Source organism: Leptodactylus fuscus, chromosome 6 (assembly GCF_031893055.1).
Source record: "Leptodactylus fuscus isolate aLepFus1 chromosome 6, aLepFus1.hap2, whole genome shotgun sequence".
Classification (NCBI taxonomy): domain Eukaryota; kingdom Metazoa; phylum Chordata; class Amphibia; order Anura; family Leptodactylidae; genus Leptodactylus; species Leptodactylus fuscus.
This window is the reverse complement of record NC_134270.1, coordinates 35,914,934-35,927,656: the sequence shown is the minus strand read 5'-3', so window position 1 is coordinate 35,927,656 and position 12,723 is coordinate 35,914,934. Positions and strand designations below refer to the sequence as shown.

Genomic DNA, 12,723 nt, shown 5'->3' with positions numbered 1-12,723 from the left:
AACAACTAGGTGAGGGTTATCAGATGTCAGGCTCCCACTACTCTGATATTGAAAACCTATCCAAAGGGTAGGTCATCAATATTAAAGGGGTTGGCCACTTTCAGACCAATATTGACAAACAAATGTACAATAAAAAGATATACTATTTTCCAATATACTTTCTGTATAAATTCCTGGCAGTTTTCTAGATCTCTGCTTGCTGTCATTCATTCTGTTACTTCTAGAGGATAAAACTCTGACCATGGTCATGTGATTTACGGTCCATGGTCATGTGATGAGCACACAGGTGCCGCTCGTTATAATCACAGCACAGTAATCAGACATCTGCCTGGTAATCAGCTGTGCACCTGTGTGCTCATCACATGACCATGGGCCATAAATCACATGACCATGGTCAGAGTTTTATCCTCTAGAAGTAACAGAATGAATGACAGCAAGCAGAGATCCAGAAAACTGTGAGGAACTGATACAGAAAGTATATTGGAAAATTGTATATCTTTTTATTGTACATTTGTTTGTCAATATTGGTCTGAAAGTGGCCAACCCCTTTAAGTTCTTGGAAACCTCCTCTAAAGTCACCTATTCACGTGATAGGAAACTAAAAATCAGCATAAGTGTTTTATGTCCCCCAAAACTTCATATAACAAAGGAGTAGCTTTACTGGAAATCTTAAAGGAAACCTGTCAGGGGTCATTCACATCTGCACCCCAGTCTCCGTTCATACAGGTTTCCGATTCCTGCACAAAACAGAGCAGGAGACGAAAACCTGCAGGACTCTTTCATAAAATGGGTTTGAAAGATGTCCGGCCGTGAGCGTTTTATGCTCTCCGCAGCGAAACCGGTTTTTTTTAAACCGGACACAGAGTCGGACATGCAGTACTCTGTGTCCGGTTTTTAAAAAAAACGGTTTTGCGGCAGAGAGCTTAGAACGCTCACCAACGCTCAAGGCCGGACCCGGTCTGACAGCTTTCCGTCTTCTGCATGCAGAAGACGGAAACCCGAGAACGGAGTCCGGGCAGTAGTGTGAACTCAGCGTCAGGATGATTTGGAACACTAAAGCTCAGACAGGTCCTTATGGTCAATAAGGATCTGCCCCCAAATCAGCAGCAGGTTCAGTTCCGGTTCTGCTTCCCATTGTTTTCAATGAGAAGCAGAGATCAAATAAACATGTTGCTTGATCTTGCGGCGGATTCTGCAGGCATGAGACCCCCAACCGATCAGACTTAATTATTTGGGTTTAGTCAGCGGTGAAAAATGGAATCCCTGTCATGACTTTCTACCACAGGAGGCCGGAATGGTGAAAATGAAGAGAAATTTAAGGCGGAAGTCTTCCTCAAATGCTTCTTAATTTTCGGTCATGTGAACAGCCCCTAAGTCACCAATGTCTAGTACCTGATCTTCACTCTCCTGATCCCCTTCCTCATCTTCCTCTTCAAGACCTGGTAAAGCGAGGCTCACTCTCTCCTCCGGCTGCTTCACAGTGGAGCTTTTCATATAGGATGCATTTTTTTGTGGCTGTGCAGTGGAGATCTGATGAAAAGATATAGGAATATGTATATTCATAAAAATAAAGTTATGTTTAACCGGTTAAGGACCGGGCCCAAAAGTATGTTAAAGACCAGGCCTTTTTTTTCAAAACTGACATGTGTCACTTTAAATGGCAATAACTTTGAGACGCTTTAACATAGACAAGTGATTCTGAGATTGTTTTTTCGTAACACCTTGTACTTCATGTCAGTAGTAAATTTTGGTCGGTATGTTATGTCTTTGATTATTAAAAAATATGAAATTTGGCGAAAATTTGGAAAAAAATGCAGTTTTCAAACTTTGAAATTGCATGTCTTTCAAATAGAAAGTCATACCACCCAAATTTTTTCATAAATATAATTAACCATGTCTTTCATTTATGTAGCAATCAAATTTTAATCACTCTTTAATTTTTTTCAGATATTATAAGGCTTACAAATCAAGCAGTAATTTTCAAAATTTTCAAGAATATTTCCAAAACACATTTTTCAAGGGACCAGTTCAGTTCAGAAGGGAAATTGAAAGGCCTCTGTAATAAAAACCCCCATAAGTCACCCCATTCTAAAAACTGCACTCCTGAAAGAATCCAAAACAGCAGGTAGAAAGTTTTTTTAACCCTTTCAGCATTTCACAGCAATTAAAACAAAATGGAGGTCAAATTTACATTTTTCAATTCCTATCACTAATATATTCATTTAGCCCTAGAATTTACACATTTACTAAGAGTTAAAAGAGGAAATGCACCCCACATTTTGTTGCACAATTTCTTCCGAACACGACAATACCCCATAAGTGCTGTTACCCTAATGTACGGGCACACAATCGCTCTCAGAACGGATGGAGCGCTAATTGGATTTTGTAGGCCAGATTTTGATAAAATAGTTTGCAGGCACCATGTCCCATTTGCAGAGCTCCCAAGGTGCCAAAATAGTGGAAACCCCCCAAATGTGACCCCATTTTGGAAACTAGACCCCTCAAGGAATTTATCAAGGGGTATAGTGAGCCCTTTGACCCTACAGGTGTCTCACAGATTTTTTTACCATTTAGACGTGAAAATGAAAAATTACTTTTTTCATAATAAAATGTTACTGTAGCCCCAAATTTTTCATCTTTACAAGGGGTTAAAGGAGAAACTGCACCCCATATTTTGTTGCACAATTTCTCCCGAACACAACAATACCCCATATGTGCTGGTACCCTAATGTACGGGCACACGGTCGCTCTCAGAACGGATGGAGCGCTAATTGGATTTTGTAGGCCAGATTTTGATAAAATAGTTTGCAGGCACCATGTCCCATTTGCAGAGCTCCCAAGGTGCCAAAATAGTGGAAACCCCCCAAATGTGACCCCATTTTGGAAACTAGACCCCTCAAGGAATTTATCAAGGGGTATAGTGAGCCCTTTGACCCTACAGGTGTCTCACAGATTTATTTACCATTTAGACGTGAAAATGAAAAATTACTTTTTTCGTAATAAAATGTTACTGTAGCCCCAAATTTTTCATCTTTACAAGGGGTTAAAGGAGAAAATGCACCCCATATTTTGTTGCACAATTTCTCCCGAACACAACAATACCCCATATGTGCTGGTACCCTAATGTACGGGCACACGGTCGCTCTCAGAACAGATGGAGCGCTAATTGGATTTTGTAGGCCAGATTTTGCTAGAATACTTTTCAGGCACCATGTCCCATTTGCAGAGCTCCCAAGGTGCCAAAATAGTGGAAACCCCCCAAATGTGACCCCATTTTGGAAACTAGACCCCTCAAGGAATTTATCAAGGGGTATAGTGAGCCCTTTGACCCTACAGGTGTCTCACAGATTTTTTTACCATTTAGACGTGAAAATGAAAAATTACTTTTTTCGTAATAAAATGTTACTGTAGCCCCAAATTTTTCATCTTTACAAGGGGTTAAAGGAGAAACTACACCCCATATTTTGTTACACAATTTCTTCCGAACACGACAATACCACATATGTGCTGTTACCCTAATGTACGGGCACACGGTCGCTCTCAGAACAGATGGAGCGCTAATTGGATTTTGTAGGCCAGATTTTGCTAGAATACTTTTCAGGCACCATGTCCCATTTGCAGAGCTCCCAAGGTGCCAAAACAGTGGAAACCCCCAAAATATGACCCCATTTTGGAAACTAGACCCTTCAAGGAATTTATCAAGGGGTATAGTGAGCACTTTGACCCTACAGGAGTTTCACAGAATTGGCCCAGCAAATTGGAAAATGACATTTTTTGCTATAAAATGTTGCTTTAACCCAAAATTTTGCATTTCCACAAGGGGTTAAAGGAGAAAATGCACCCCACAATTTGTTACGCATTTTCCCCCAACTACAGAAATGCCCCATATGTGGCTGTAAAGTGATGTATGGGCATGCTGTGAGGTCCAGAATGTAAAGATCGCTATTGGGATTTTGGAGGGCAAATTTAGCTGGAATATCTTTCAGGCACCATGTTGCATTTGGAGAGCCCCTGAAGTGCCAGAACAGTAGAAACACCCCAAAAATGACCCCATTTTGGAAACTAGACTCCTCAAGGAATTTATCAAGGGGTATAGTGAGCACTTTGACCCTACAGGAGTTTCACAGAATTGGCCCAGCAAATTGGAAAATGACATTTTTTGCTATAAAATGTTGCTTTAACCCAAAATTTTGCATTTCCACAAGGGGTTAAAGGAGAAAATGCACCCCACAATTTGTTACGCATTTTCCCCCAACTACAGAAATGCCCCATATGTGGCTGTAAAGTGATGTATGGGCATGCTGTGAGGTCCAGAATGTAAAGATCGCTATTGGGATTTTGGAGGGCAAATTTAGCTGGAATATCTTTCAGGCACCATGTTGCATTTGGAGAGCCCCTGAAGTGCCAGAACAGTAGAAACACCCCAAAAATGACCCCATTTTGGAAACTAGACTCCTCAAGGAATTTATCAAGGGGTATAGTGAGCACTTTGACCCTACAGGAGTTTCACAGAATTGGCCCAGCAAATTGGAAAATGACATTTTTTGCTATAAAATGTTGCTTTAACCCAAAATTTTGCATTTCCACAAGGGGTTAAAGGTGAAATTGCACCCACATTTTGTTACACAATTTCTCCCGAACGTGACAATACCCCATATGTGCTGGTAATCTAATGTACGAATGGATGGAGCGCTAATTGGATTTTGTAGGCCAGATTTTGCTAGAATAGTTTGCAGGCATCATGTCCCTTTTGCAGAGCCCCCAAAGTGCCAAAACAGTGGAAACCCCCAAAATATCACCCCATTTTGGAAACTAGACCCTTCAAGGAATTTATCAAGGGGTATATTGAGCACTTTGACCCTACAGTTGTTTCACAGAATTGGCCCAGCAAATGGGAAAATGACATTTTTTGCTATAAAATGTTGCTTTACCCCAAATTTTGCATTTCCACAAGGGGTTAAAGGAGAAATTGCACCCCACATTTTGTTACCCAATTTCTCCCGAACGTGACAATACCCCATATGTGCTGGTACCCGAATGTACGGGCACACGGTCGCTCTCAGAACGGATGGAGCGCTAATTGGATTTTGTAGGCCAGATTTTGCTAGAATAGTTTGCAGGCATTCAATAAGTGCTTTAGCATCTTCTTAGAGTATCCAGATTTTTTGTGAAATGTTGAAAAAGATGCAAAAAAATGTAATTAGTATTTTTGTTCCCCAATGTATTCATCTAGGGGTATAATTTAGGGAATTTAGAGTTTATAACAATAGGAATTTGCAGGTTTATGCAAAAGATGGGGCTTGGTGGCAATCACAAAATTAGAAGTGGAATTTTCTGGGGAAGAGATCTAATAATGAAGAACAGTGTGGTATCTCTCAAAGCAAGGGACAATACACAGGCCTGGTTTTGAGGGGCATGAGGGACAATGGTAACGGGTATCTCTGCGTCGCCCATTTTTGGTGCAGACACGGCATTTTTTTTGCGCGTTAGCTCGTGTTGTTGTGGAGGGAAGTAGACTAATAAAATGCCTTTCAGTGAGTCGTTTGACATCTTCAGACTGGGGGGTCTCTATGGGGTCCTGAGGGTCAAAAAGGAGGTTGTGAATTATTTTTTCCTGGAAATCCAGATATTTGTCGGTGCCTCCCTTCTTTTTATAAAGTAAAAAGGCATTTTGGATTCCAATTTGAAAGAGGTAAATGGCCACTTTTTTATACCAGGTTTTGGTTTTTCTTTTTACTAAATAGGGCTGTAAGATTTGATCACTTAAATCCACCCCCCCCATGTGTTTGTTATACTCGGACACACTTATTGGCTTATGCTTGTCTGCTGTTGCCCCTCTTTCCCTCACTGCCACTGTTCCTGTGGGGTGTATTGTGCTCAACAAATAGACATCTCTCCGATCTCTGTATTTCACCGCCAACAGCTCCTCACAAGAATAAGAACAGGACTCCCCCTTTTGTATGCCCTTCCCCACTAGCTGCTGCGGAAAACCAATTCGGTTTTTGCGCATGGTTCCACATGCTCCTGTGCTTGCACAATGCAAGTGTCTAAATAGGGCCACACCTGAATAGAAGTTGTCACAATACAAGTGGTACCCTTTGTGTAGCAGGGGCTGCATTATCTCCACCACTATTTTACTACTGATGGGAAAATTTGGGGGGCATCCTGGGGAATTAATTTTTTTATCTCGTCCCTCATATATTCTGAAGGCGGCGGTGTAGCCAGAACTGCTTTCGCAAAGCTTATATAGCTTTATGCCATATCTTGCCCGTTTGGAAGGGAGATATTGGCGAAAGCTCAGTCTACCGTGAAAACTAAGGAGGGATTCGTCCACACTGACGTTTTGCTCTGGGGTGTAATGTTGTAAAAAGGAGTGGTTCAAATAATTTATGAGGGGTCTCAGTTTGAATAACCGATCACGGTTTGGATCATCACTTGGGGGGGCCTGTGAATTATCACTGAAGTGAAGGAACCTCATTATTCGCTCATAGCGAAGCCTGGACATGACTGCCGAATATATTGGGGTTGACTGTGCGGGACTTTTTGACCAATATGATCTGATTGAGGGCTTTTTTACAATACCCATATTTAGGGTGAGGCCCCAAAATTTTTTCATTTCCACCAGATCTGTGGGTGTCCAATCTTTGGCATGGGCAGAGGAAGGTTTTTGGGTTATGTACTGGGTGGCATATAAATTCGTTTGAAGGACAATTTCATTGAGGAGGTCGTCGCTTATGAATAAACTAAAATAATTCATGTGGGTAAATTGGGAATCATCCACTGTTATGCCAGGAGATGCAGTAAATGGGTGGACTCTAGGGGCAAAAGATGGAGCAGGTGCCCACTGGAGGGAACGCACATCAATTAGTGGGAAAGTGTCACTGTCTGCTGCCGCACTGCTAGTTCCTGCACCTTCACCATCTGAAGAGTCAATGTCATCAGGGAGAACGTCCCCTGAAGACAAATCTGAAATGACACTTGTATTGTCATTTTCATTGTCTGCAAATGTTTCAGTGTCAGACGCATCTGATGCATCTGACCAAAGAATGGCGTATGCCTCCTCACTAGTATAAAACCTCCTCGCCATAATGTCACTGATTGCGAGCCCTCTTTGGTAGAGTGGCTGTAAAGCGCCGCAGAATATGTTAGCGCTATACAAGTCACAGATATATATATACCTATATGGCGGGTATATATATATATATATATATATATATATATATATATATCTAAAATTTATACGGTAGATATATATATAGTGCTAGAGAGCTGATTATTGTGAGCCCTCTTTGGTAGAGTGGCTGTAAAGCGCCGCAGAATATGTTAGCGCTATACAAGTCACAGATATATATATATATATATACCTATATGGCGGGTATATATATATGTATATATATATATAAAATTTATACGGTAGATATATATATAGTGCTAGAGAGCTGATTATTGTGAGCCCTCTTTGGTAGAGTGGCTGTAAAGCGCCGCAGAATATGTTAGCGCTATACAAGTCACAGATATATATATATACCTATATGGCGGGTATATATATTTGTATATATATATATATATATATATATATCTAAAATTTATACGGTAGATATATATATAGTGCTAGAGAGCTGATTATTGTGAGCCCTCTTTGGAAGAGTGGCTGTAAAGCGCCGCAGAATATGTTAGCGCTATACAAGTCACAGATATATATATATACCTATATGGCGGGTATATGTATATATATATATATCTAAAATTTATACGGTAGATATATATATATATGGTGCTAGAGAGCAATTTATTGTGAGCCCTATAGGGTACGGTGACTGACACTTTCTGTAAAGCGCCACAGAATATGTTAGCGCTATACAAGTGACAGAAATATATATATATACCTATATGGTGGGTATATATATATATATATCTCCCTATCTAGCTCTGATATACACAGATATATATATATATATATTTATTTTTTTATATATATATATATATATATATATGATCTATATATAGATTTGGGGATAGGGGATTAGGAATTAGGGGATCGATGGGTTTGGGAGCAGGATCGGGCAGTAGAAACTGTGTATATGGGTGTTTTTTAGCAAGCAATGTCTCAAGTCTCTCTCCTTCTTCTCTTCTCCTCACAAAGTAACAATGTGTAAGGAGAAGAGGAGAGGGAGGAGACTTGAGACGCTGCCTGTACTGTAAATAAAAGAGATCGCTGTGACTTGCTGTCACAGCGATCACATGACCGGGGACCAATCAGATCGGTCCCCGGCATCTTCACCAAGTCCCGGGCTAGAGGTAGGGGCGGGACTGTTACCAGGGGGGGGGCGCGATCTGCTCCGAAATGGCACCTAAAGACCGGACGTATTTCGACAATAGTCCGGTCTTTAGGTACCAGCACATGAGGCCGTAAATTTACGTACGGCGGTCCTCATGTGGTTAAAGGGGTTATTCAACAATATCAAATTTATCTAGAGTAGGGGACTTAGACTCTCTGCATCCACAGCTTATCCTCAAGGGTACCAGTAGTTGGACCTCACCAACCTAAACTGAACACGCAACATGGAGCCACAAAATGGTCCCAAAGCTGCCTTATACATGTAGTGTTACTGGATCCAGTCAACACAACAACTGCTAAGTGACTAATATATGCATGCATAGCAATGTACTTACTCCAGAAGTTCCCCCCAACAGACTGTCGAATCCTCCAGAACTTCCTGCACTGCTGCTCAGAGACCCTCGCACTCCACCACTCCCTCCAGCAGATTCACCCATTGCACGTAAAGGAGCCAGACCGCCAAGAGGTCCCTGTACTGGTCCAAGGGGGGTTCCCAGAGACTATCCAGAAAAAGCACAAGTGGGAAAATATACATCACAAAAATCTATAAACAACATACATAAGAGGATACTGTAAGACGTGGTCTCATGACTTGGGCTATTTAAAGGGATTCTACCATTAAAACACTTTTTTTTTCTGGTTGACACATAGGAATAACCTTAAGAAAAGCTATTCTTCTCCTATCTTTAGATGTTTTCTCCGCGCCACTGTTCGGCGCCGTTTTTTGTTGGTATGCAAAGGAGTTCGCTCGCAGCACTGGGGGCGTCCCCAATGCTGCGAGAGAACTCTCCAGCACCACCTCTATCTTCTTCAGGAACGTCCTCTTCACACGTCTTCTTCCGGCGCAGGCGGTCAAACTTGTAGGCCTTGGGCAGAGCATGGCCGTGCATGGCCACAAGAAAATGGCTACTTACTTACTGTGTAAGCGGCCATTTTTCTTGTGGCCACGGGCATGCGCAGTCGGCTCTGCCCGAGGCCTACAAGTCTGACTGCCCGCACAGGAAAAAGACGCGTGAAGAGAACGTTCCTGAAGAACATGGAGGCGTCGCTGGAGAGTTCTCTCACAGCATTGGGGACACCCCCAGTGCTGTGCAGTGCGTACCAACGAAAACCGGGATTTCTACCGAACGGCGTCGCAGAGAAAACATCTAAAGTTAGGAGAAGAATAGCCTTTCTTAAGGTTATTCCTACGTGTCAACCAGAAAAAAAAAGTGTTTTAATGGTAGAATCCCTTTAAAGGGCAAGTTCAGTTTCACATACATATTGAGAGACAAGTGAGTTATTCTTCATATAATGAAAAATTAAGACAGTTTGGCAATATTCTCATACTGCTTACTAAAAATCAGTCAATGGTCATGTGATGGAGAAAACAGTGAGGAATCAATACAGAAAGTATATATTGGAAAATTGTACAAGTAACATTTGTCTGAAACTGGACGACCCCCCTGTCAGAATCAAGATGGAATCTGCCTCAAAATCAGCACCAGATTCTTCCTTGTGAATGGGCCCTTTACACAGAAATACTACTGACTTCCAAGAAACAGTGTAAGTCTTTATTTCTCCTGTGGTGGTGCCGCAGGGAACCTAAAAACTTGCTTACTGGTGAGCCATCCAATAACATGTGATAATAGGGGGCAAGCAGCAACACACCCTGCAAAGAGGGGAGGCCTTGATAGATAAGGGGTTACCTCATCATAAACAAAACCTTATTGTGTGTGCACCCACCACAGCGATCCAAACATGCATGGAGCATAGTGGAGCTCTCTATTGTGGTTCAATTTAGGAGGGGTCCCAAGCAGATCACCCCTAAGATGCCATGCAAACAGGGTTGACTTTTTCGGGAAATCCCTTAAAGGTGTTCCCGAGGATTGGAGAACTAGAGCTCATTTTTTTCCTCTAGAAACAGCGCCACCCTTGACCATGGGTGCATCTGGTACTGCAATGTTTAAGTAAATAGGACTGAGCTGTCAATTGGAAGTGGTTTAGGAAAAATAAATAAACTGTATTTATTAGGGTGTATGAAGATCTGACATAGATAATGGTATTTAGGGCTGATGCTGACACATGAAATATAATGGAGCGAATCTTCAGAAGTGATCACGTGAGTATAAAATCATGGATGATCTGAAACCATTGTGAACTGATCTAAAAATTGGTGTTTTTTTTTTATCATTTTGAACTAAAAATTGTTATGTTCATGGCCAGCCTTAGTGACGGGAGAGAAGTGTATGCATGGTGACAGGTGACAAGCATCTCCCTAATGGAAGGCATGTTGTTCTGAAAGCTCAGTCACAACGGCAGTGTGTCAACTACTTCAGCTGACAGCCTACAATTTTAGGTTTACATTTATTAAAACTTTGAGAGACATATGGAGAGCGACATTCCCTCATGTCAGTCACACATAGGAGAACATATCTACACTCCTACACCCGCTCGCACAATAGCTACGGGTCTACATTAGGTGACACACAGCTTCGGCCTTGTCTACGGATAACCTACAATAAAAGGTTATAAATGGACCTCGCATCGCCATCCAAACTGTCCGCTGTGTCCTGGACTCTGCAGTCATTGCGCCTTATCCCATTGCTTCTGCTCTCGAGTGACAGCTCTAGAGGTCTCCTAAATGGACACTAAGGCCGGGACCCCATGGGCCGGAAATGCCGCGGGTAAAAACGCCGCATTTTACAGTACTTTCAAAGTGGATGAGATTCATGTGAATCCCATGCCCACTTTGCGGGGAAAAAAAAAAAAATTCGCAGCGCGGACACGCCGTTGCGGTTTTGAAAATCGCAGCATGTCAATTATATCTACAGAAACGCCGCTGGCGTTCCCGTAGATATAATTGTAACAAAGTCTGTGGAGGAAAACTGCGCTGCTTTTCCAGCCCGTGGGGTCTTAGGGCTCGTTTACACGGGGCGGGCGAGAAGGGGCAGATTCACCTCAAAGTCCGTCCCCTCATAATAGAGGTCTATGTAGACCGCTAGCGTCCTTTATGTTCACGCTCACGGAAAAAAAAAAAGTGAGCTGCCCTTTCTTCAGGCAGATTCCACGGCTGATTCAGTCGCAGCGTCCGCCTTGCGGCAGCACCCTCCGAACTAGACCTATTCATTTGGGCTTACTCCGGAGTGGGAAGCCACGACGGTCGAAAGCCGCGACAGTCACATTTTGGTCCTATTCTGACGGGGCTTCACGTGTCAAAATCAGGACCAAAGTACGCGGTCACAGCCCCCATTTGAACTAGCCCTAAGCAGAGGAGAAGGGCTGGTGAGCAGTGAGTAAGTGGGACCAGAATACTTCATGGATCACCCAGCGGATACTTTGGATCATGGCGTAAAGTGGATTGAATTTTTCTAAGTGATGCAACCACTATGACCAGCAATACAGAATGTGTTTACTACCTTATATCTCACTGATCTATTACCATCATTCATTTTTAGAGATCAAAAAATGTAATACTGTTAGCACAACGTCCAATTCTTCCCGTATTCTTCCCATCGTCCTTTCTACCATATCTACTCCCTCACCTCTAGGCTCTGCTGTATATCTGTCAGGGGGCTGCTTCCCCCAGACCTTCCTGGACAGATTGGGTCATCATCCCTTTCAATCTGGGCTCCAACCCAGGACTTTGTAAGCATCTCTCCTCCAGGCTTATGTAACTTCTCTAAACTTCCATAGCTTCCTTGCTCTTCCTCAGGATTCCTCATCTCCTCCTCTAATACACAATTCTGTTCATTTATACCGGACATTATCAATAAGGGTCTAGCTGTCACATTTAGGACATCTGACTGGTCATCCATGAGACACACATATTGTGCTGGGTTATACTTCCCTTCATTATTTATTGTTTCTTCTACAGCTCTAGAATCTGAGTCTGCCATCTTCAGAGAAGAGGAACGGTGATCATATGGTTTCTCGAGGAACCTCCTATTTGAGTGACATCTAACACTTGGATATGTCGGAGAACTATCTGCCTTTGAAGGAGACAAATCACTTAAGTCATCCAAGGTGTCTATACAAGTTGTGGATGGGATAGCTTTAGAAAGAAGCCTTTGAATGTGAAGAGCAATGCCTTCAGAAGATGTTTCTTCTAGATCATTTGTCTCTACATCCTTGGAGCAATGACCACTCTTTTTTGTTCCACTGCTTTTTAGATTGGCCTTTGGTTTTTGGATTGTCTTTGCTTCCTTAAAGTATTTTTCTCTATTCTGACACCTTTCTTCCAAAGGACCCTTCTCATCAGCTTTATTTAGCTCCACCAAATGCGTAGTCAACTGGCCGATTTGCTGGTGAATAATCTTACCTGGGACTTCTCCCTCACTGAGGTCACTAGCTTGTTGTACCACATTGCTAAAAGGGTACTCTACGTAGGAAGAATCCTCTGTAGC

At 42.3% G+C, this 12,723-nt stretch overlaps 1 protein-coding gene across 5 annotated transcripts in view; it reads right to left on the bottom strand.

Moving 5' to 3' along the window:
- Nucleotides 1–12,723, bottom strand: part of CEP164 (centrosomal protein 164) — a 114,337-nt gene that overhangs the window by 47,345 nt on the left and 54,269 nt on the right. For all 5 annotated transcript variants that reach the window (XM_075279696.1, XM_075279697.1, XM_075279698.1 and 2 more), the window contains 2 exons: nucleotides 8,674–8,838; nucleotides 1,393–1,530 (listed from right to left, as the gene is read on the bottom strand). In XM_075279696.1, coding sequence (XP_075135797.1) covers nucleotides 1,393–1,530; nucleotides 8,674–8,838 — 303 coding nt within the window. The remainder of the gene's footprint in view (nucleotides 1–1,392; nucleotides 1,531–8,673; nucleotides 8,839–12,723) is intronic.